This window comes from Bubalus kerabau, chromosome 10 (assembly GCF_029407905.1).
Source record: "Bubalus kerabau isolate K-KA32 ecotype Philippines breed swamp buffalo chromosome 10, PCC_UOA_SB_1v2, whole genome shotgun sequence".
Taxonomy (NCBI): Eukaryota; Metazoa; Chordata; class Mammalia; order Artiodactyla; family Bovidae; genus Bubalus; species Bubalus kerabau.
The window spans coordinates 85,116,181-85,141,774 of record NC_073633.1 but is presented as its reverse complement, the minus strand read 5'-3'; the positions used below and the strand labels follow the sequence as shown (position 1 = coordinate 85,141,774).

Below are 25,594 nucleotides of genomic sequence, written 5' to 3'. Positions count from 1 at the left end.
GGCTAATCTCTGCAGCAGCACCCAGCACCAGATCCAGCACTTTCCCATGCATCTCCCTTCCAGTACCCCAACCCCTACACTGACACGCTCAGAGGCCCAGTCCAGCTGTTGGGACGAAATACCAAAAAAGTTATGCTGCTGGCTCACTAAAATACAGAGAAAGGTGATTTCAGTCCTTTGTGAACCCACCATTACCATCAAGACATCAATTTCTCTTTCTCTTTGAGGTTAAATAGGGTGGCCGTAATTTATCTTCTAAACATTTTAAAGGGTAAGGAGGTGTGACTGGCAATTATGCCAAGATACCAGGTGTACACCAGGCCTGACCTCAGAAACTGGGATAGGTATCTAAGGAAAATGACACAAAATAAGGAGAGGCTGGGGGAGGAGGCCCAGAGGGGGCTGCTTTGGCTCTTAACCTGCTCTCTGACTTTGCGAGTCATAAAAACCCTCAGAAACTTCCAAGGAGCTGTGTGCTCACTTCAGGAACTAGAAGGATGAGAAGTTTTATGACTACACCTTGCAGGCTAAACATGGGGAAAAGCCTTGCCAGCCCACCTTCCCCACCATCTCTCTCCCCCTCACTCCACCGGATCCCCATCTGCTGGTGGTGAAAGCAAGAGATACAGGCAGGCCAACCCTGGGGGTCCTCAGAAAAGATGACAAAAGGGTGACTAGATTCAGGGGCAGGTCTAGAAGACCCTCAGGGAACTTGTGCTTGTAGGTATCCCTGAATCCCCTGAAACTCCCTCTCTGAAGCCCAAACCCCATCTGATGACAACTAGGTGGACAGTCCTGTCTCTCAGTGCCTGGCGAGTGTGATGGGAGGAGAGTAGGGAAGGCTCCCCACAAGAGTACCCAAGGCAAGAAGACCAGAACAAAGTTCTCCTGGTCCCCCAAGGTCCTCGTGAACATAGTGTCTCATAGAAAGGACCCTGATCAATTCAGATCATTGATGGCATCAGCCTAGGAACCAAGGCTGTTCTTCGGGGAACAGTTTTACAACCCAAACAACCATCTTCTCTGGGAACTCTTGGAGCCTGCCCACTTGTAAGTTGGAAGGGTTAGGAGAGGCATCTCCTCATGGGAAACAGGGTGCCTGGTCACTTCTGTGGTTCTTGTCAGCTCTGCAAATATGTCCATGTGAGGCATGAGAGCTAACCATGGAACCAGAAGCTTACCTTGGCATCCTCACAAATGACAATGGCAGTCACAGAAACACAGCATCACACAGTTGCTGGCCCCTCCTCTTACCCTGTGTGCTCTCTCCTCTCCCAATCTTATTTATTAATTTATTCATTCTATCATCCATTCAATTAAGCATTTAACCGCACTCATGGCTCAATTTCCATCTATAAGGAGATGACTCTCAAATGCGTCTCTCAGCCCAGATGTTTTCACTGAGCTCCAGACTCATAACTTTCTGGTCTATCTTCTCAGTGTCTTACAGGCATCTCAAAATCAATGTCTCCAAGGCCAAGCGCATCCTCAGCCCTCAAAATCATTTCCTTCTTCTCATCTCCCTAGCATTACCCTAGAGTAAACAACCAGTAACATTCCCTCTGGAAAATTGCATCTGCCATCCAGGAAAACTCCCCACCTCCTCCCAACATCTCTAATTCAGTCTCTACACTGCAGCCAGATTGATCTTTCCAAAAAATACATCTCATCACACCATTGCGTTCATTGCCGAAAGCAAATCAATAGTTTTCCTTTGCTCTTAGAACAAAGACAAGAACCCCATTCCACCCCCTGACTGTCTTGGGGCTGCATCGAACAACATACATAGCCTCACTCTCAGGGTCTCCTGTACATGTTTTGTACACTCCTACTTCATGCAATGACCCCTTCCAATCAGTATCTTCAATCACAGCTATGGTTTTTCCAGTAGTCATATATGGATGTGAGAGTTGGACCATAAAGAAGGTTGAGAACCTGAAGAATTGATGCTTTTGAATTGTGATGCTGGAGAAGACTCCTGAGAGTCCCTTGGATTACAAGGAGATCAAACCAGTCAATCCTAAAGGAAATCAACCCTCAATATTCACTGGAAGGACTGATGCTGGGCACTAGAGGGTGAGATGGTTGGATGGCATCAACACAATGGACATGAGTTTGAGCAAACTCTGGGAGAGAGTAAAGGACAGGGAAGCCTGGGGTGCTGCAGTCCATGGGGTTGCAAAGAGTCGACTTAGTGGCTGAACAACAATAACAAATCAGTGCCTATTATCCCTTTAAACTACTCCAAAAGGATGTTGAATTCTCCTGTAAGGCTCTCTTAGCCAAAGCAGCCCTCTTCTTGGAGGCAGGGATCACAGCTACAATCTGTCATTCACACTGGGTTTCCCTGAGTCATCGCTGTCTCCTCTCTAGGCTGTAAGCTTTGTGCAGACAGGCGCCAAGTCTATTTGGTTCCCCCAGGTATTCATTAAATAACTACTGGATAAAGGAAAGAGGGAAGGAAGGAAGTCTGGAGAGGGCTTATTCCCACACTCCTTGAACACATTCTGAACTTTTCTACTTTCAGAATTTTGTTTATGTTGTTCCCTTAGTCTAGAAGATTCTCTTTCCTGCTGGTTAAAACCCGATTTCCTACTCAAAACCCCATTTAAATTTTATACTCCAGTATCTGCCCTTCATTTCTGGCATTCTTTGAATCTGGTCCTGATAAAGGTGATTCATATCCACAGTCATCTTTTGAGAGGGTCCATGTCTTAACTGTCCCTATATCCCATCACCACACCTGTCACCAACTGTTGGGCTTAGGATGGTGCCTTCTACAAGTTTATTGGAGAGAACTGAACTCAGCAGAGACACTGTTAATAAGACGGAGTTAGAGACACCATGTTGCCTGGTCACACTGCCACCCAGTACCATCCTACTGAAGATGTTACTGAAGCTGTCCTGCAGTTCTGCTAAACTTTTTTTAAAAAGAAGTCAAACAGATGCAATTTTCACCTTCTAATACCCCAGTATCTAAGAAAGAGAATGACAACAAGCCAAATGCTTAAAGAGGAGCATGACAGTAAGGGTGTTCTGTGGGCTTGATGAACGAAGGCGGAGGGAGTGAGATCCCTGGGACAGCCATCAGCTCCCCTTCGCTAAATCAAGGAAACCGTCTATCTTCACTTAATTCTATTTACTTAACACGAGCCTAAAGAAAACTTGTTTTACTTTATCCTTCTGTCTCATGGTTGCCACGATATAATTTTCAAATGAAATTTCTAAATGCAGACCACACACGATAGTCCAGTGGACCTAACATTGATTTATGCTAAGACTGGGGTGGGGAGGGAGATACTCTGAAGAAAGATGCTTAGCCAGCAGTTTTCTGACTGCCAGCCTTTCTTGCTTGGCTGTAGCAGATGGGAGTTTTGTGTCTCAATTACTTCTGGATTTGGCCCATTCAAGACTTATATCATCTATACTCTACCAAGTAGGCATGAAAGGCAAAACCATGATTCCTCAGACAACCATGGTGATAGAATATAAATTAAAAGGCCCCTGCTTGCTTAGCCTTCATCTGAAAACATCAGAATGCAATTTGTTGGACAGATTCTATAATCTGCAGATGAAGGCAGTTATAGGGCTCAAGTTTATCCAGCGTTAACAAGCCCTAATAGTCTAGTTCAGCTCAGACATAACAAACGGAAATGGCTTTAAATTATCCTTCCCAAGAGACATGATTTCATAAGAGAACAAACTCTATATGCGCACAGAGAGATTTCCAATGTAAACATGTGGTGGAAGCTAAAAGCTGAAGCCGGGTTTCAAGCCTGAATATGCCAATGGCAGGGTATTTGATTTCAAAGACACCGGTTTCCTCCCAGTGCACTAGCGTGCGTGCATTTTTTGCTGACTACACTTTGAACTGCAGATACACACAAGCTTGCATATATGTGTAATTTTATAGTTTTCTTTCTAGCTAGGATATTAATAAATTTTACTTAGCCTTTTCCATGCATAAGTATGACTGGGATACAGATGCTGAAGGGATAGAGTTCCTTGTGGAAAACACAAGCCTCACTCTTCACTCGGTCTGTCTGAAATGCAGACTAGCCTCTGAGGGGAGCAACTTGGCTCTTCTATCTTCAAGTGGAATATTGACCCAGCTTCTTTTGAGTATAAAGAAGTGAGGAACGGAGAATTCCCTGGCACTCTATAGAGGACAGCATATCCTAACTTGTTCCTCTTGGTCTAGTTAGGACTAAAAAGCCTAAGAGCAAAAATTTTTAATGATAATCATCGAATGGCCATTTGGCCTAGGGCCAAGTGAGGTCTGTCTCCTATTTTCATATGGTCCACGAGCTAAGAATAATTTTTACATTTTTCAATCACTGGGGGAAAAAAAGACAAAGGAAAAACAATATTTTGTGACATGGAAATTATACACAATTTAAATGTCTGTATTTATGAATAATGTTTTATTGGAATATGTGTGTGCCTGCTCAGTTGCTTCAGTTGTGTCTGACTCTTTGCAACACCAAGGACTGTAGCGTTCCAGGCTCCTCTGTCCATGGGATTCTTTCAGCAAGAATACTGAAGTGGTTTGCCATTTTCTCCTCCAGGGGATCTTCCCGACCCAGGGCTCGAAACCAGTCTCCTGCATCTCCTGCATTGCAGGCAGATGCTTTACTGCTGAGCCACCAGGCGAGCCCAGCCATGCACATCTGTTCAGATATTATCTATGGCTTCTTCCTCACTGCAATGGCAGAGTTGAGCAGCTGCGACAAAGACCACATGATTTACAATGAGAAGCCTGAAACTTTGATTATCTAGCCCTTTACTGAAAGTGTGTGTTGATCTCAGATCTAAACCATGAAACAAAGGCAATATTAATTTTCCGTTGCTTTTGGGGATGGGGCTGTTTTTAACAAACCTATGCATTATGCCTAGGAACTCACAATAGAGCTAAATATACTCTGTGTTTCTACAAGAAACCACTTATCCAAACTGTTTGTACAGTTTTCCCCCAAGAAACCACAAGTAGGAAATCTTAATTTTTATTTAAAAAAATTCTTGAATTTGAAAATTTTGTATGACTCTCGTCCAGTGGGCCAACATACAGCCTCTGATTCAGAACATGAGCATCCCTTGAACTCTTCACTTTTCAACCATTATAAACTGTAAGAAAACAGTCTGGGCTTTGCAAAGTATTTTATGCAGTGTACAGCGCTCGCATGCTCAGTTGTGTCCGACTCTCTGCGACCCATGGACTATAGCCCACCAGGCTCCTATGTCCATGGGATTCTCCAGGCAGGAACACTAGAGTGGGTTGCCATTTCCTCCTCCAGAGGACCTTCCCTACCCAGGGATTGAACCCACATTTCCTGCATTGGCAGGCGGATTCTTTACCACTAAGCCACCTGGGAAGCCCCAAAGTTCTTTACGTTGTTATATAATTAGAAAAAAAAAAAAAAAAGCTGTCTACATTTCTCATTAGAACCTATCACAGAAGGTATATTTATTTTAGTAACATTAATGACTTTGTACTGTTACCTCTTTGAGAAAAGTTCTTTTTACTTAACTTTGGTCTGTGCCCTCCCTCTCATAGCACGAGCCAAGCAATGGTCACTAAGTAAATCCTTGCTGGCTTTACCAGCCATCTTTGCTTGTCAACTTCCCTCTTGCTCTGTTGGGTTTCAGAACCTGGATGGAATTTTGAGGCAATTCATTTATTCCATCCCTATGCCTGAGAGATGCATGTTTAAAATACTCCAGAAAGATGAGGTGCTCAAAAGCTTTTAAGTCCTCTCTCAATATACACAGATATTCTCTGCTTGACTTCCCATGCAATCTTTCTGTGTGTGGGTGTTTGTAAGATAAAGACCAAAAGTGGCCAGCAGCTCTTTGAACCCTACAAGGAACAAAGCCTGCTAACATCAGTAGCTGAAATTACTGTAGGCAGAGCCTGCTGCCTTTCACAAGGCTGCTTCTTAAAGCCAGTTCTTTACAATACAGGCCCCCCTCCCCAACCATTTTGGGGGAGCAGCTAATTCTATATTCTCAAAGTTACAGGAAGTAAAGGAACACTGCTAATAAAAATTCCTGAACTGTTCTTCTTTCATGCATAGAAACATGCATTTAGTCAACAAACATTTATGGGACATTGCTAAAGTGTCAGATAACGAAAGGATCACGACATGGATTTAGTCCCCAGGATCTTTTCAGTCTACAGGAGGCAGAGTACTGCAGACAGCTGATGAAAAAAAAATGTGTTAAGAGATTACAAGACACAGAAGGAGACACATGGAAGAGAGTGCTTGATTTTTCCTGAGGGTGAGTTGTCAAAAAGACTTCAGAGAGGAAGTTGCACTTGGGTTGAGTCTTGAAAGCTGAGCTAGTTTGGGGGCAGGAGGAGACTGGAAGGGGTAAATTATAGGCAGAAGAGCAGCAAAAGCAACCCCCAAATGTGAATGAGCCTAGCCCATAAGAGGTACTTTGAGTACTTCACAATGGCTCTAGTGTATGTGTTTTGGAGGAGGAGGGGTGATGGGGAAACGGGACTGAGAGAGAAATCATTCAGAGACATGGCTGGAGAACTCAGCAGCTGCCAGATCCTTGAAGTCCCTGTATGTATGCTAAGGAGTTTGGACTAAATCCTAGAGGCAGTAAAGAGATTTCAAATGCAAGAGTAATACAATCACACTGTTACATTAGAAGGAACACTTTGGCCACAGTCAGAAAAGGAAAAGAAGGTCTATAAAGGGGAATGCCGGATGGGGGCCAGGAGAAAGAAAATTCAATGTGTGAACTTAGAGAAGGTGTCGAGGAGGAAATCCTGATGATAGAGTGGATATTTATGGGGAAGGGCAGCAGGGAGGAAAAGAAATCAGCTGATTCCAGGTTTCTGGTTTGGTGATGGGGTAGCTGGTGGAGCTTTTCACCACAAGGAAGAAGAGGGGAGGAGCAATAGGATCCTTTCTGCTTAAAAACAACAACAATAAAAGGGATCAGTGCCTTCCTGATTATAATCTAGGCTAAGAAATCATATAGATGAAGTAGTGCTTCAGGGTATTTTAGCAAATTCTTTATCTGCCCTTGTGGCTTTTGAATGTCATGGATTAGATTAGCATGCCAAAGTTGAAGCCATCTTACATTTGTTTTGGAAAATGATGGGATATAAATAATTAATATGTAAAATACCAAGATACTTACTTTTAAATCCATTCTCTGCACATATCTAAACACAAACACAGGGTCTTTCTAAACTCTTTGAGAGGACCATTGGACTATACACTCTTTCTGCACCTGAATTCCGAACCCATCAAAAGAAACAGGGGAGGTGAAAGACATGGCTTGGGTGCACAGCAACTGTGGGCGCCTCCAAAGTGGATCAGGCAGTGGCTCCCATGCCTCTGTGGCTGGGGGAAGAACCTACTTGAATGTGAGCAGTTCCTTCCTCATCCCAGACTCACCAATCAGATGAGCCATTCCAGTTTCCCTGGGGAGGAGTGACCTACCTAGTCTAGCGAAATTTTTATTATTGCTCTTTTCCTAATTTAAGTAGTATACATATAACAGATAGATGTTAGATAGGATCCAATTCCATTTTAAAAGCATCAGGTGGCTTTTGTGTCCCAGGTACTGAACTAGGCACTGGACATTAACAGATAAAAGACAAAGTTCTTGTCTTCAAGTGTTCATACCCTATTTCAGGAAGATAGATCTGTAGAAGAAAGATAACTGAATAACAGAGCAGAGGGCTAAGCAAATATTTACAAGCAAAGAGAAAGCAATAATTAGTTGTAACCCTGAGGCACTGGAGAGAATATTAAAAAGGACTCAAACATTTTTTTCTTTTACTACTTATAATATTTCAAGCTGTCATTTTTTTTTTTCATTAGTGAAGGCTTTTTTTTTTTTTGCCAAGGATGTGAAAGTGCCTAACGGGCAATTGTGTAATATATGGGTGGACATCTGTTCTTTCTGCCTACTCAACACCCCCTTCTCCTGTTTCTGGTAACAGAAGCCTTCCTTTTCTTTAGCGAACTACTCAGCCCCAACTTTAGGCCTCTTGCCTCCCTGCCTAGGGGGTAGGCAGGTGATCTAGTGGTCCAATTGGATTCTGTTGGGGGGTAATGACTTAAAAGCAGAAAGAAAAAGGACCTCAAGCTTTCTGATATCCTAAGTGATAAGGACCAGGGACGCTGCTTTGTCATCATGTGGCAAAACCTGCTGAGAATAAAACCATCAGGAGAAAGGCAGAGCGGAGAGGTGGAAATATCAGAAGAAACAATGATGACATCACTGGAAACGGAGTTAGATTTACCCCTTAGATCTCAATTACCCAATTAATTTTACCCAACAGATTCCACTGAATCTGCTACTTACAACAAAAAATCCCAGATAACACAGTATTTATCATAAGCTTACAAATTACTTGAAAACATTACTTATAGATTATTTTTCTTTTACCTTTGACTGAAGATGTTAGAGCTGAGACTTCTGCAAAGCTTTATGAAGATGCTTACTGCTTTAACACTGTAAGATATGCTCCAGGAATTGCCAGTTATGCTCTGAGTAACACAGTGTCATCCAGTGATGAAGCTACTCTGATACAATAACATTTATCAACTATTACCTTCAGTTTTTAGCTCTCCTATCATGTGCTCAGTTGCATGGAGTTTTAGCCATGGGACCACCAGAAAAGTCCCTTTCCTAACCCAACCTTCACTAACACAAATATACTTCTGTGAATTTTCTTTGCATTATAATTTACTGAAATACAGTCACCTTGGTTCTTGTTGCCCTTTAAAGAGACCAAATTCAATTCTAATTTAGTCATTAACATTGTGCTCTCTCTTGACGTTCTATCTGCTTAGTTCATTTTAGTGATACCCGCAAGATTAAGTCACTGTGATATGTGCAAATTGCTGTGCACCTTCCCTGAAGGAGAAATTAGGGAAATTAGAATCTTTAATTGTAGGAATGGCTGAGCCTCTGTTTACTCAGAAGTAAAACAGAGACAGTGAACCCTATTCCTTTTTCTTGCCCCGTAAAAATAAAATGGGACAAGTGAGAGCATGTGGAGATCTCTGAATACCAAAGGTAAGAGTGTTATCCACTGTTTTTGTATTTTACTTCCTCTAACAAACTCTGTTTTCATAGAGAGCCAAATATTATGGGTATCTCTGTCTATTCCATATGTGTAAGATGCTCATAGGATGATTAAAATAGAAGTGAATAAAATCTTACCTACTTTCTTTGGTAACTTAGTCCAGTGTTTCAATACTGCTTGGAAGTTATTTCTAATAAATATTTTTAAGTAAATGCTATTGGTAAAATACTATTGAATACTAATCCTTTGCCAGGCTCTATGTTTTATTCCTCCTAAAAGCATTTCCTCTTTTTTTTTAAAAGTCCTTGTGTTGACAAAGAAAAGGCAGGAAACTTTTCTGTAAAAGATCATTATAAGGTCACATCTCAGCACTGTCTGTGATGAACTACCTCTATGCCTTTAAACATTCTTCATTTTGATGATTAACATGGTGCATATTATAGAAAATAACTGTGCCATTCAGTTGCTCTTACTCTACTACTTTTTGACTTTTACTACTTAGGAGAAGCAGATTTCCCAAGGCTCCAATTTTCTCAACATTTAAAGTGATGCATATTTATAAAAGGGAGAACAAAGGATAAAGAATAGCACATTCACTGTTTGGCATCTGCAAAATTAAAACACCCTGATATGTGGAAATCATTGCAACTCAACTTCCTTAAATGGGAAAATATTGGCAATAAAGCTGAAATAAAAAATAGAGTGATTTAGTATGGAGAATATGGCAAGTAGATAAATAGTCTGAGATATCTGAACAGCCTTCATTCTGAACTCACACAGGGTGGACCTTGGGCAGCCATGTTTGAACCGTGTTATCTGATTGGTAAGGGCAGACACATCACCAGTCCTTGGCCAATCTGATCTTCTCATAGGAATTTAGACTGAAAGATGCCAGTCAACCTAGACTGGTCAGCTGAACTGAGGACATATAGTCTTGGGTACTGAGGAGGCTACCATGTTGGGACATGTGTTTACTTAGTGGTGAAAGAGGCCAACTAAGAAAGAGAAAAAGAAAGAAGCAGACATACAGAGCGAAGTAGAGCTCTGAGATCACAAGATCTGAAAGGAGCTGGGCAAATAGAGGGATGCATGGGAAGAGAGGACCAGCTTCCCTGGGTCCTTGTCAGTGTTCCAGTTTCAGGACTGGGTCTTTTTAAGAAGCCCATGTAGATCCCACGCACCTGGGTTCTATAAGACTCTCCTGCTTTCTTATGGTAAATTTCTCTTTTTTGTTGCTGTTGTTGTTATGGACAGTTTGAGTGGGTTTCAACTATTTGTAAGCAAAAGATTTTTAACCTAGGCAGTAAGACAGTGGTTCTCCACACGTATGGATATCAAGGGGAAAAGTGTGTGTGTGTGTGGGGGGGATTAATTAGGAGAATGGGATTGACATGCGTACACAATTGATTCTATGTGTAAAACAGATAACAAATGAGAACCTAGCCCAGGGAACTCTACTCAATGCTAAATGGGAAGAAAATCTGAAAAAGAGGGGATATATGTAAACATATAGCTGATTCACTTTGCTGTACAGAAGCAACATCATAAAGCAATATATATATATATTTTTAAAGAGACAGTAGTTCTCAGTTCTGGTTGAGCATCAGAATGCCCTAGAGAGGTTTCTGAAAATCCAAATACCCTCCTGCTCAGACCCCTAGCATGTCTGATTCAGCAGGTCTGGGAAAGAACTCAGACACGTGATGTTTTTAAAAACTCAAGAGAAGAACTGTGGTTGATGGAATGGCAACCAGTACATAGCAGAAGGCTGGGCATCAGAAGAAAACGGACATTCCAGGCCAAGATAACAATGGCAAAAGGGGAAGGAATACCCATAGGATGCAAGACTGCACACCACTTCCACAAAGCTGCACACTGTAAATGACTCAGCATGTACTTCCACACTGAACAAACTGCGGTCAATGTCAGTCTCCTGTCATGAAAGGGATTTAAGGCTCCAAGGATTCAAAGTATTTCAGGTTTGCTTTTCATAACAATAAACTATTCCCTGTAGCTTTAAATCTAAATCATTTTGGTATCTGGAAGCATCAGATCTTAAAAAAACATTATTTAGCTAGACAATTATAGGTTATGATGGGCTAGGCAAGGCACAAATGAAAATAAGATGTGGGTGTGTGCAAAAGAGGCAATTAAGTGGGAATTTGGTATAGAAATTCTCCCCTGCACAGGAAGAAATTGAGTCCAAAAGTTGATTGTATCCATCTGACAGCAAAATTAACACCCAAATTATGGAATAAATTAGTAAGTATAACTACAAATGAAATCACCCTCTTGTAACTTTGACAAAGGAATTTATCTCAGGTTTAGAGAGTAATCTTTTTCTGAGCTAGATGAGAAAGATTACTGTAATATTTGTCAAGATTTTTTTCAACAATTATAAAAAAGTTTGTAATCTTCTACTCTATAAAAATGTACCTTTTAAGAACTACATTCTTGGGTTAAGAGGCACTGGTAATAAAGAAAGATATGGTTAGCTCTCCTGCAAACCCTGGGAGTGAATTCTCCACCAGTGAACAGACTGAAGTCTGAAAGGCATGTAAGGATTCCTGTACAACAACAGGAGTTTCAATAAAACATAAAATAAGAGGAAGAGAATCTGATTTAGAACTTAGAAACCTCTTCCAAGTAATAAATACAAATTTGGCAGCAAGTAGAATCCTGTCATCATCTTAGGTTAAAGTTCAAGGTACTTCTGTCGAGATGACTGTAGGAATTTAGGGGGTGGTTATTTACCTCTTGAAAAACCTCAAGAACCTGCTGGTAATTGATTGGAAAATACCACAATAATTTGGGCATTGGACAGTAAGACCCCTCAAGGAATGAGCCTTCTACTACGGTCACTTCACTGCTTAATATCCCCCACCGACAGCCCCAGGTGTACCAAAAGAAAGGAATAAGTGTTAAGTGAAATGTAGTGAAAAGAAAATATAATCACTACCACTCCTTTATGACATTGTTCTGGACAAACAAATGATCTTACCTTTCTGAATTCTGCTTTCTTAACTCCAAACAGAGACTCATCCAAGTCAAATACAAAGGAAGATACTAATGGCAGCTTTGAGAGTAGGTATGTGGTTTAAGGCAAAAGATGGCAGAACCATAATTAAATATCCAGTTTCCTCAATCGCTTGCTCTACAAATGATGTAATAATAAGAGCTAACACTTGAACACATATATCAGACAGCATCCTCACAGATGACAGTATTAACTCTTTCAACTCTCATTTTGGCCCCTGAAATAGGTCTGATTAATATGCTCATGTTTACAATGGCACAGAAGGGTTAAATAACAGCGAAGGTAAAATGCCTGAAGCAACAGAGCCAGGCTATATCCAGGCAAAAACTGCAAATTCTGACAAACCCCTTCACCTCTCCGCTTTCCTGCTTCATGTGTCATAGTGACCACACAGAGTCTTCACTTTTCTCCTTCCAGTCTCTTCAAGTATCGCTGGTCTAATGGCCATTTCCATAACATTAAACCTGTGTGGGGTACCTGCAAGTCCACCATGAAGGCTCTGAAGAAAGGATCTGCTTCCATTCATTTCCACATCAAACTTTTGTTACTGGAAAATCAGTAGTCATGGATTCTGGTCCCAACTCTACCTTTAGTTAGCTAGTGATTTTGAACAAGCCTCTCAAGGCCTCAATTTCCTCATTTAAATAAAAGAATTATATTAGATATTTTTAGGATATTAGATAGTAGGTATTAGAAAATACCCTGAGGCTATTTTCCAGCTCTGCAAAATGTTATTAAAAACAACAACAACAGAAAAAGATGCTAGGCCTCTTCTACAACACCCATGTTGGTGGGCCTTGTCAGCACCACCTTCACAGAGCTTATAAGCAGCTCTAGGCAGGAAAATTAGTCACAGTGAAACCTGTTGGTATCATAAAGGAAAGTCGATGTGCTCCAGGACAGGAAAGACGCAAATCAGAAAATTATTGAAGGACTAAAATATGCTGATAGCACTAGTCAAATGCATGGATGGTTCTCTTCTTTTTTTAACTCTGAAAACAATTTAAATATAGAAAATTACAGAGAAAAAGATAACAAACACAGTTTCTATATTTTCTTCAGTTTTTTTCTTTGTTGTCTTGTATGTCTAAAAATATATCATGCTGAAGTACCATAATCACCTTGCCTTCTCCAGGTGACAACCATTCTCAAGAATTTGGTATACATCCTTCTAGTCTTTCTAAAATAAATATAGTCTCTTGGGACTACATAATCTTATCAGTGAAGCACAGAGTGTCTCTAAGGCACAAATTCAGAACTGTATTCATTGGGTTGCAGTGTTTCTTTCTACGTTTAACTTGAAGCTGCCAGATTGTTCTTCAAAGTGCCTGTACCAATCCACTCTCCCGTTAGCAATGGAGTCCCAGTCTCCACACATGCTCACCAACTTTAGGAGTTTTCAGTTTTGGTTTTGGTAGAGTTATTTGTTTTGTTTGTTGCCAAACTGATGGGTTAAGAGTGGTATCTCATTTTTGCATTAATTTTTATTTCCTTAATGACTTGTAAAGTTGAATACTCAGTTTATAGCCTTTGCCCATTTTTCTCTTGGGTTGCCATTTTCTTGTGACTTAGAGAATATGAATATACTGAACATCTTAAGGCTAGAGGGTCATAGATTACAGACTAATATGGGAGCTGCTGGATGGCCCTGATTGGGCAAAGGGGCCACCCAACTTGGGGGCAGGCTTCGTGGCAGAGCCTGCATCAACAGCACAGGAGTGAGGTCATGTTATTCAGGAAACAGCTAACTAGTTACTCATCTGGATGGGCAGGTTATGGACAGAGCTCTTGGGTTCTTTTTCACTTGCTTGGTCATTCATCTGTTCAGTCTGCTACTCAACACCTCTATTTCCTAGGCAGTAAGAGGCAGAAATCTTTATAAGCCTTTTCATGATCTCTCATGGACTGAAGCAGAGAAGGCAATGGCACCCCACTCCAGTACTCTTGCCTGGAGAATCCCAGGGACGGGGGAGCCTGGTGGGCTGCCATTTCTGGGTCGCACAGAGTTGGACACGACTGAAGCAACTTAGCAGCAGCAGCAGCAGCAGCATGGACTGAAGAAGAAAAAGACTTGTACTCTCTTAAGCTTTCTAAAGACAGGTTTCACTTAGATGAAATGACCTGAAAATGTTTCCTCTCAGCTTATAAAACATTTAAGAAAAGAGCAGATGAAACTAAACTGAAATGCAGTTTTCATAAAAACATTTAGCTTTATTTCTCTGCACCTTCCGAGAAACAGGAGGAAATACTTTTGTTTTCTTTGCCCCTAGTGTTAGAAATACAGCAGATGCAAAGTCTTCTCTTCTGTAAGGTGAGTGAGTATGTGGCATAAGTTCCTTCCCCAAGAAAACCTAGATCTTTGAACATGTGGGCACCAGGCTGCACCACGGCTCTGTCCCCAACTTCCTCAGAGGAGAAGAGTCATGTACCCTACAGAGGTTTAGAAAGAAAACAATGCTATGAAAGGGAGCTTAGTCTCTTTGGGTTTCCCTGAAATAATGATCTCGTGTCAAACCTTGACTGTTAAAATGAATTGTATTTTGATTAATGACTTTTATTCTGTTAAAAAAATAAATGACCAAAGTGTGTGTTTACATATGCAGAGCTGTATATTCTACATGTATATGTGTGTGTCTCCTTTGTGTTTGTGTGTGCATACCCAGAGTGAAAGAGCCAGCTGTTTTAGCAATTTATATTTGGGGGGTGGGTGGGTAATACAGTAAGTTCTGTTGAAAGGAGATGATGGGAGAGAATCTGATACCCTGAATCTTTCAACAAGACAGAGGTCAGAGGGCAAGTGTGGAAATAAACTTAGAAACTAGCTTCTTGTTTCTACATCAGTTTTTAAAAAAGGCCACCTATAAATGTGCAATCCATTTGGAAGTCAGGTTTTGTTGCTGTTGTTAGGAGGTGTTTGAATTGTTTGCTCATTTGCTTTTATTTCTCAGTTGACCCTTTCTACAAAATTCAGTCAGAAAATGGGTACGGGGAAGGGATTGTGAGGTCCTGTTTTATCAAAATCACCAGCTTCAGAAAACTCTTCCTCCTTTCAACAAAAGGTTTGCAGACTTGCTATTCTCTCTCCCCAGTTAGTAACCTGAAAACTACAGATCTAGAAATTATCATTTGAATTTATTTAGAGTAACTGACTGTGAAGTCAGTCAACCTTTGCTTATTAAGAGATTTGCTTAAAGACTGGAAAGCCTCCTGGATAAATGACTGGCAAGAGACCATGTGGGCTCCATGAAGGAAAAATGACGGTTGGTATGTAATATGCAGAGACTGTAGCCTCTAAGCCATGTGGCCAAGGAAACTGCAGAATCCAGTGGTGAAGGCAATTAGTAGATTATGTGGATGCATGAAAAGTATGGTCAGAGGATTGCCAGACAGTAGAACTTGATGTAATGGCCCAAATATCAGGTTGGCCAAAAAGTTCATTTTCAGAACATCTTATAGAAAAACTCAAGTGAACTTTTCAGCCAACCCAACAGTATAGAACCATGTGGAGCAACCTGTGGGCTTCACCACTTTTTTAACCTTAACCTTTAAAATAAGTCTAGAACTAGAATCAAAGCAGTAATAATGCCAAAGCTATTGTGCTTTAGAATAGCTTTTTAATATATAAACTAGAATTGTTTCCCTAAGTAAAATCCATTTTCTTGAGTCTTGGTTTGAAGTCTGAATCTAAATTAGACGTGTAGGAAATAAGCCAGATACCTACCAGAGCCAACATTAAAATGCTCCTGACTCAATATGGAACCTATATACTTAACTCTACCTCTCCAAAAATACTGGCACAATACTAAGCTATCCCATGATTTGTCTCATTTAAATGAATTCTCATTTGCTTTCTAATGCCAAAAATGAAGGAGTAGAAAATAGAAGTCCTTGGTTTTATCATTACTTGATCACTAGGTTTCTTTTTTCTTTGATATGCTATTTGTCTATACATAATATTTGCTTCTTCACAGGCATATTATGAGAATTAGAAGTAACTCCTGGGCTGAACAACATTTAAACTAAACCAGTCAGTGTTTGTTCAAGTTATCTTTTAAGATATGCACCAAGCATTTCCACAACTCTTTTGATAGGCAAATTCTCAATCCAGTAATCACAGAATCTTAGTGAAGAGATATATTAAAGTTCACCTAGTCCAACTTCTTTATCCAGTATAGGAATCTCATCTGCTTGAAAAAAATCCTTCTTTACTACAAATAAAATACCTAAGGCAAGTTTCTCTTCATATACTCCGTGGAGGCGGAAAACATTGGCCACCTTTTTCTTTATAAGAATTCTTTCTAGACTTAAACACCATTTATTTTCTCCCTTCAATCTTCCTTTCTGTAGGTTAAATAGCCCACTTTCATCATTCTTCAGAGATCTGATTTTCCATGCTTTTAATCAATTCAATTGCTTTCCACATCCTCTCAAAATGCAGAAGCCCAAACTGGGCATGGTCACTGAATGAAAGCTTGGCCACTAAGTGTTCCATTAACGCTGAGTATGGTGACGCAGTCTTTCATGCCAATACAGTCCAGCATCGTGTTAGATTTTAAAGTGTACTTAAATATATATATATATGTATATATAATATATATATATCTACACACATACACACATATATAAATATGTGTGTATATGTAATTTTTACTTTGACCTCTTTAACTGTTATTAAAAAATATTTTTAACATTAACTTGTTTAAAAGTGAAAAGTCCCCAAATCATTTAGAATGTGCTTCTCTTAAGGTAAAAACCTAGTCCTCATAGGATTTTAACAAATTTAATCACAGATGGCACACATAGCTGGTAATATACCTTATTACAGTCCCAAGTCTGCTCCTGGAATTTTCAAAGTTTCATATGTGCATCATCTTATTTTCTGGAACCAAAGAAAAATAACAATACTCTATGTAGTTCTCTCCGCCCTGCAGCTCAAGCTGACTATAGACTCTTTTTAGTAGCTTGTGGCCTCCCTAGGGCTGGGGTCCCAGAAAGTGATGAATTATCAAGTGTGTGGATGTTTTACTCAGGAGTCCAGGTTGGAAATGACAAGAGTGCCACTCAAATGGTTATCATGGGCAAAACAATAGGTGGGGTCTATTAATGGGTCACATTACCAAAAGGATCTGGACCCAAGTGCTTAAATGATGATGGGAAGCTGTCTTTCTCCATCTTCCAATTCTGTGTTCCAGTGTTTTGGCATTTTTAGGCAGACTTCCATTAAGCGATGACTATAGGCTTACATAAGGGCTTCCCTGTTGCCTGAATGGTAAAGAATCTGCCTACAATGCAGAAGATGTGAGTTTGATCCCTGGGTTGGGAAGATCCCCTGGAGAGGGAAATGGCAACCCACTCTAGTCTACTTTCCTGAAGAATCCCATGGACAGAGGAGCCTGGTAGGCCACGGGGTCGCAAAGAATCGGACATGACTTTAGCGACTAAACAACAACAGGCTTACAGAATACCAGTAGAGGGACCCGGCAGAGAGAGAAGGTTCCTCTTTTCTAGTAGCTCCACCCAAACTTGTGGTGGATTCTCATATCCTCAGCTTGGGTCACGTATTTATTCCTAAACCAATCACCAAAACTCTGCTTGGTCTGATCCAAGTTCAGAGTCAACTTCTAGAGCTAGAAGGTGGCATCAGCTTCATGCAGACCACTAGATGGAGATTCGTTTGGGGGAGTTCCCCAAAGGAAAACTTTGGGGACCTGGTGCAGATTAGGCGCTATTTCCATAAGAAGGGTGAAGAGAAGTGTGGTAGGGAAGAACACGCTCCTCTATTCACAGCCTTTCAGGAAGGCTACAAATAGCACGGTCTGTGACACAAAGAATGGAATTGATAAGGGCTTGAAGAATGAGTCCACTGGCCAGCAGCCTGGCCCCTTTGTGACCATGGGCCCAGTACCAGCACAAGACCTCAAGCACTTAAGAATAACCGTAGCACTGCCTAGCAATGCACCAGGGAAAATGTTTGCTGGGTTGGAATGGTTGGGGGTGGTGGAGAAGGGAAAAGGGTTGAGAAGACATAGTCCTTTCTGTGTAATTTCAGGGAGGGCAACCCCAGAATTAGAGAAATCACTCCCATGCATCTAAGAAGTAACATATATTTACTTAAAGCCTATAATGAGAATTCCTTTAGCATGTCTTTGATCCCTGGTTCAGTGAAGTTCTGATCAAAATTTTGCAGTGAATTTTGGCCAGCTCAGTAAAATAGCTGGGGTGGCCAGAGGAACAAGGCTGGATAAAGATGTATGAGGTATGTGGGAAGGGAGGAAGAAACCGGGGCGCTATAGAGGAGTGGGTGCCTATAAGGCTCTTGGCAGAGGCAGGGCAGCTGTTCTACAAAGTCACCTACCTTTGGAAAGTGATATAAGAGGTTTCTTACTGAATATCATAGTAATATGAATGCCTATCAGTGAATAATCAGAAGATAAGGTCCTATTCTAATCTTGTGCTGAAATGTATCACAATCATATTTACTATGGCACAGCAACCACCTTTTAAATTCCAGTTTATTTTGCCTTTTATAGTCACAGATATGCCTTTGGAATTATGACTTTGATATTTGTGACAATTTTATACTGTTTTAATAATACCTTCTTCAGAGATTAATATCCACTCATAGTGGTTAGAACTTGAAATAATTACGGTCTATTTATCTTTGGTTTGGTTCCTTGTTGAGTCTTAAGTTAATTATAAAAATATTTGTAAGTAATAAAAATAACCTCGTTGGGTAATATGGGCATTGGTATTAAAAGCAAAAGAGAACCAGGAAATTTAGTTGGATTCCCAAAGGAGTCTTTGGCTGAGAAAGCTTTGGGAAGCACTGGGCAAGATGTCTCCAAATATAATATACTCTTGGCCAAAGCATAGAAGGAGAATGTGGTAGAGAGGGAAAAAAAAAGAGAGGAAATGGAACAACCCTCTTTGTACAAGGAAATATCTCTGAAAAATAGCATTTTTATTCTCTGTACGCTCTGGAAGAGAACAGGCTTATATACAAATTCCCCTACAAAAAGAAAGGCTAAACTCGTAAGGCACTGAGAAAAATGGCTGAGATCATCAAACTGATGGTGTAATGAGTATGGCAGAAATATTTTATACCCTATTAAAAATCTAGCTTGCCAAAACAGATAAGTTGAAATACTCACCCTTATCTCTAAAATCAAGCACACACATGTTTGCCAGCTACCTTCCTGTGTGTTGCTCCAGAACACTCTGCATCCTTCTTCACCCTGGTTTCTCGCTTTGGCATCGGACCTATGTGGACCATATCAACAGGACCCTTTCCTGGCTTTGACCGCTGGGAAACACCTGCAGGAGATGGGAGGTGGCAGAGGGGCCTTGGGCTGTGGGTTGCCTGCACCTCCTGAAGGTCTCAGATTCCCCCAGACAGCATTTTCTGTCTCCTGCTTCTAGAATCCAGTCTGTCCCCTCATCCTTTCAGGAATAGGGGTATTAGTGGAGCCCTACTGTTATTAGCCCTGGCAGACCTGCGCAAGCCCCTGTTCATTCCACTAAGAGTACTCCTTTTATCATTAAAGTCTCCGAATGATTCTAATGAAAGCCATCTCTTGATGGGATCTTGGCTGATACAACATGTAATATATTCAGCTGAAGAAAAAGTAATTCAGTTGTAGAAAAAGTTCTAATGGCAACCTGTGCCTCGTTTTATTTCTAGTCCTAACATTTACTACTATTTTTATGAGAGCTGAATGCAGGCCAAGCCAAGGCATAAGGAGGTTTATGACCAAAAAAGACTTCAGTCCTCTACCCTCTATCTAGACATAGATATCAAGCGTGGAGCAAGGACTGCTCGGCTTTCAGCATGTTGACATGACCCTGCCTTCTCCTCCCCAGTGTCCTCAAAATCCCCACCTCATCTTTCAGCTCGTCACTCTTTCCTTCCATTGGGTAGTGGTGGGGCAAACAGCACTGCTTGTAATAGTGTCCAGGACAGCACTAAGCACGCAGTAAGCTCACTCAGGGAGATGAGTCTTACTTACTCATGAGCTATAAAATTATTCAATTAGTGCTTAATAAAAGATTAAAGGAAACCGTTAGAACCCCAAGTACCTCCATAGCAGAAACCATGTCCGACTCACGGGTCTGGTCCCCAGACCTAGCTCAGGGCCTGACACTCAATAGGGGCCCATTAAAACATTTATCGAGATGAACTGGAGTGTCTGTTCATGGGGACAGGAGGGTGGCAAGTGCTGTGGGAAGCCACACTTGTGTGTCCTGAGTGTACATTTCCACCGTGTGCACAACGGTGCACTTTCTGACTTTCCTCACTCTTCTTATCAGAATATCATCAACGTCTCCCGCAGTGGTATTAAAACCTATTTTGGGTCATGGACTTCCCCCTTTGAGAATCTGATGAAAACAATATACCTGCTCTGACACCAATAGATAAATATAGGTCAAAGACTACAGGTAGAGGAAAAAAATACTCTGAGTCAAGATGGTCCATATGACCCTGAAGCAGACATGTTCCCTGTGTAGAAAAAAGGCAGGATACAAGGTACTCCATGAGGGATCTAAGAAGATGCATTCTAGTCCAGACTTCACAGAACATAACCTAGGTCTGTGGTCCCCAACCTTGTGGCACCAGGGACTGGTTTTGTGGAAGACAATTTTTCCATGGACTAGGGGTGCGGTGGTTTTGGGGTGATTCGAGTGTATTACACTTATTGTGCACTTTATTTCTATTATATCAGCTTTACCTGAGACTATCATGTGTTAGATCCCAGAGGTTGGGGACCCCTGACTTAGAGGAATTAGCTTTCTTTATTCAAACCCCAGCAGCTGATAATGAATTTGGGCCCTGGGCTAAGTGTGGTACTTATCTGAACTCTTAAGTTAGCCCTTACCTTCATCACATAAGTACTACTGTTGTCTTCGTTTTAAAGATGAAGAAGTTGAGATCCAGGGAGGTTTGGCAGACTTCTCAAAGTCATAAATGTAGCTAGTGATGAGGCCAAGATTAGAACCCAGGCAGTCCCACTCAAATGCTTATACTCTTAACTAGTCTGCTCCTGCTCCCTCACCAATGAGCTAATACCTGCTCCTAACTACCTTGTCTCACTAATGGAATTTATTTGCACCCATTTGTTGAGCATCTACTAGAGTGAGAGGCATTGTGCTAGTTGCTATGGGAAGCACAGAGATGCACGCAAGAGAGTTTTCTCTGGACCCATAAATGGCAAGAAATAGAATGGGTAATGCCCCATTGACATTAATAAGGCCATACAGCACAGGCAAGGAAGAACTGGGGCAGAGTGTGAAGGACAGGTAGATAAAGCACTGAGCAGATGGGTCAAAAGCAACCTGAGAGGTGATATAAACTTCACAAGAGTCATCCCTGCCCAGACATGCAGACTGGGGGAAGATGATCTGTTCAGGCTACCTGGGCTCAGATTCTATGCTTGCAGTATCCAAGTGGACTTAAGAACATAAAATAAGAGGTTAATTTGAAAACCAACCAAAGAGGACTGTAAGTAAACTGCACAGTTTGCTATGCTGAGCACTTATCAAACAAACGACAGTATGTTCAAGTGAAGATATGGTGCTATTTATGGCCCTGAAAGAGGTTTGGCGATTGCAGGTATCTGTGCTGCCTCCTTTTCTCAGCTTCTTCTCCTGCTCCTCCTGGCTGGCTGTGTAGCTTCAGAAGACTCACAATGGCATACCCTGGCTAGAAGGGTCTCTGAACTCCTTCTGCAAGTTCTCCGAGTATCTGAATACCACAGTACAAAGTCAGGTCTGAATTCTCAGAAGAATGTCGCGGCTCCGGCTGCTGCTCTTGGTGCAGAGCATCTGTGCATCACTTCCTCTGATGGGTTCTCCAGCGCCTTCTTGTTTGTGCTATGCCTCTTCCCTGGCAGACCTCCCAGTTCTCTAAGGAACGTCACCCTTAGCCGCGAAGGCCTCGGAGTCAGTGCCTAGTGAGTTCACACACTGGGGCTCAGCCCAGTATCTGGCATATTATAAGAAGGCAGGAAAGGTTTGCTGAAGAATGAAGGCACAAACAAAGGCAGGCTCCCACCTCTGGGCCTCTCAGGGGCCCTGCCCTCTGCTGCACGGCAGCAATGCTCAGCTGCCACAGAATGACCAACTGCCCAGCCCACAGCTGGTCCCAGCCTCCCTCTGGACACTCTCCCATCTGCTCCCACTCCCAGATCCTCTGGTCTCCTGAGTGTTCCTGCTTTGGGTCAGGAAGCCTATTTATCTTGTCCTTGGGCCCTCCTTGTCTTCTGGACTGAGGGCTGCTGGGAAGACTGCCCCCTAGAAACAGGAGATGTTTTCCTCTCTGGAGTCTTGCTTTCCTTGTTGAAATTCTCACAGTTGCCATACCTACTAGTCAAGGTTAATAGAACCACACATTTACAAACATCAAAAGCTACCCAAAAATGGGGAAAAAACATAGCACTTTATAATTCTTCCAACTGTCTTTCTAACATGTGAGAGCTAGCTACATGGCCATGTGAGTCTGTGTAAATATATTTATCAAAGGGTGGACATACATACCATTGTGCTGGAGTGGCAGAATTTACTTTTAGAAAACAGCTTTCTCATATAATTTTATTCATCCATCCACCAAAAATCACACAGGATATGAGCAAAAGCACCCCACTGGTTTATTTTTTTTTTTAGAGACGGCCTCTAATGGGTATGCCAATGTCTCCATTTTGCTCCAACCTATACACCTTTGAGCAATGGTGCTGTGACTTTTTTCCAACTGTGTTTAGTTGTTTTCCCACTAGGCCTGCAAAGTTGGAACATTTTTGGAGGCAGGCCATTGCATTATAAAAAGTACTTTTTAACTGTTCCTTTTCACCCAAACTTTTTCAAGGTGCTAATTAAAAGCATTCCTGGTAATTGTGCAAAGCCACTGCCTTTAGCCTTCTATTTGTTGGTACTTCTTCTTTCGTCTGTCCCACATTTGAATCCCAGCACACTGCCCCCAACACCCCAATCTCACAGTGGCTTTGTCTGCCCCGACCCTTTCTGGACAAATGGGAGGCTTCATTGTCTTAACACAAAGCAGGAAGGCACTGGCCTTTCAACAGAACAGATCCATAAGTCCTCGAGGCAAGATTCATCTAGCGGCCACTTGACTCTCAGCCAACTGTTTCCTAGTCTGCAAAAGCTCAAATCAGCCAATCAAAACATTTACAGAGTACCATTTATGTACAAGGCATGAAGAATGATACACAACCATCAGAAAGGTGGTCCTCACCCCTCAAAAGAAGCTTGTGATCTAGAAGAGAAGAAAGGCTCTGCACTTAAATAGATACTCAATACTACTGGGCCACACATGCTGACAGCCAATACGAGGTAAAGGCAGCAAGGGCATCTAGACACATCTGGAAGGCATGGAAGGGGGAATTTGAGTGGAAAATAATCAGCCAATCAGTCTGGCCAAAATGCAGGTGAGAAGAGGTACATTAAGACCAGATTGCCAAAGTCCTTGAGTGAAATTATGAAGTGTGTTAGGCTACAGTCCTTGGATTTATTTTATATCTCTAAGGTGTCATAAAGGAGCTGAATACACCTATTCATGTATGAATCAGAAGAAAGATATTCTTATCGCTCTTTGCCTTGTTACATTTCCTTATTTAATACAGTGCTTACTATGTGCTAAGCCCTATTCCAACAGATTTATAAATATTAATTCATTGGATATGCACCGCAGTGCCGTGAAGTCGGAGTAATTATTTTGTCCTTTATACAGCTGGGAAAACAAAAACACAGAATTTAGGAGATCTGCTAAGGCCTATGCCTGTGCTGCCTCTCCTGTTCCCAAGGAAGAGCAGATGATGGACCAAATGCTCTGTCTGCTGAGCCCCTCAAAGAGGCAAATGAAATACCATGTGCAGAGATTAATCAATAACATCTTCACAGAACTTCTTTTGAAATATTTTAAGACTATCACTTGAGCTTCCTGTGATAGTGGTAAAGAATCTGCCTGCCAATGCAGGAGACGCAAGAGACCTGGGTTAGATTTCCGACTCGTGTTGGGAAGATCCCCTGGAGAAGGCAATCTGTTCCAGTATCCTTGCCTAGAGAATTGCATGGACAGAGGAGCCTGGCGGGCTACAGTCCATGGGGTGACAAAGAGTCGGAGAGATCTGAACAGACATACATACTCACACGACTATCACTTACTGAATTGTTCCTAAAAGCCCCCATGCACTAGGATTCCACCACCTAAAAGGAGGGAAACAAAATGTTTGCAAATTTACCAAGTGTAGAAATTGGCTACGTTACACCTGAAGTGGGGAGAGGAGTTAGAGATACAAAAGAACAGAGGGATGGATGTCAGGAGGGAAAATCAAGGGGGAAAGAATGCCTGGGGCTGCCCTGAGTTTCCATGGAGAACAGAACAAGCTTGTTTTTCTCAGATGTGGACGGCTAAAGAAGAAAAGTGGAATATTATGCTTCCCACCTCCATTGTTTTTCCTAGTGTCCCATTTCTTATTTTAAATTTTCTTTGAGAGATGGATGGACCTGGTTTTTAAGACTATGAGGAGTTAGGGGTTAAAAGAATCAGGAACACCAAGAAATATAGCGAATGGGGAAAGGAGACATGACAAGAGCGCAGAGGAAAAGAAGAGAGACAGCTCATTACGCTACTCCGGGGAAAAAGAAAGATGGGAGACAGGATGAGAGTCAGAGGAAGAAGACTGGGCCAGTTTTTCACCAGAAAGAGTCAGTGTTCGAGTGTGACCCTGTGAAACAAATTCTTCCAGACCCTTGAGTCCATAACCCACAATTTGAGAAATGCCATTGTGTAGACCGCACCCAACAGAGATATTTTACACTTAACAACTGGGCCACAGCAGATGATGGAAAGAGAATGGCCAACTCTGTGGATTTTCCCAGCTGGAACAAGTAAAACATTTTACTTGATGAGCTCAAAATGCTGACAAATCATTTCATATAAGGAGTGAACGTGTTGAGGGGGAGCACTTGTTGGTTCAAAAAGAAAATGGTGTCTGGCAGTATATTTTTGCTACTTCTTTACCAAGAGGAGAGCTGGGTGGAGGGAATGGGTGGGGCACAGAGGGCCTCCGCCTTTGCAGGAGAGTTGGCTGAGCACCACGGCAGCTCTGCAGAGTTTGGACAAATGGCCATTTTGGAACTATCATGTGATTCCTATATCAGCTCATCTTGGAGCTGTTAGCTATTTACAGTCTCATGCTGGAAAGTCTCTTAAGGCTCTTTAAAGATATTAAAATGATGACACATTTTAAGATGTTGTAACAAAGTTCCTGGGCTTTTTTCCCCATTGGTTTAATCATTCTCATGTAAAATAAGACACATCCAAAGGTAACAACTTCCAGTGCCCAGCTTTCTGTGTGTATCGCACTGCTGCATGATACATATGGACGATGATGCAGGGCCAATTCCAACTAGTAAGGACCAAGGAGACAAAGGGATGCTATTCCAATATCAATCCAACTGGGTTCTGCAGAGGGAAGAATGGGGAT

The 25,594-nt window shown here is 41.6% G+C and overlaps 1 protein-coding gene across 7 annotated transcripts in view; it reads right to left on the bottom strand.

Annotated features, from left to right (window-relative positions):
* The window catches only part of RAD51B (RAD51 paralog B), a 618,412-nt gene that overhangs the window by 113,868 nt on the left and 478,950 nt on the right, over positions 1–25,594 (bottom strand). Inside the window, exon 10 of one of the 7 annotated variants that reach the window (XM_055538422.1) lies at positions 4,410–4,724. The exons of the other annotated variants lie outside the window; for them this stretch is intronic. Coding sequence (XP_055394397.1) covers positions 4,675–4,724 — 50 coding nt within the window. The 3' untranslated portion in view covers positions 4,410–4,674. Of the gene's footprint in view, positions 1–4,409; positions 4,725–25,594 lie in introns of those variants that run through there. 7 annotated transcript variants of the gene reach the window in all.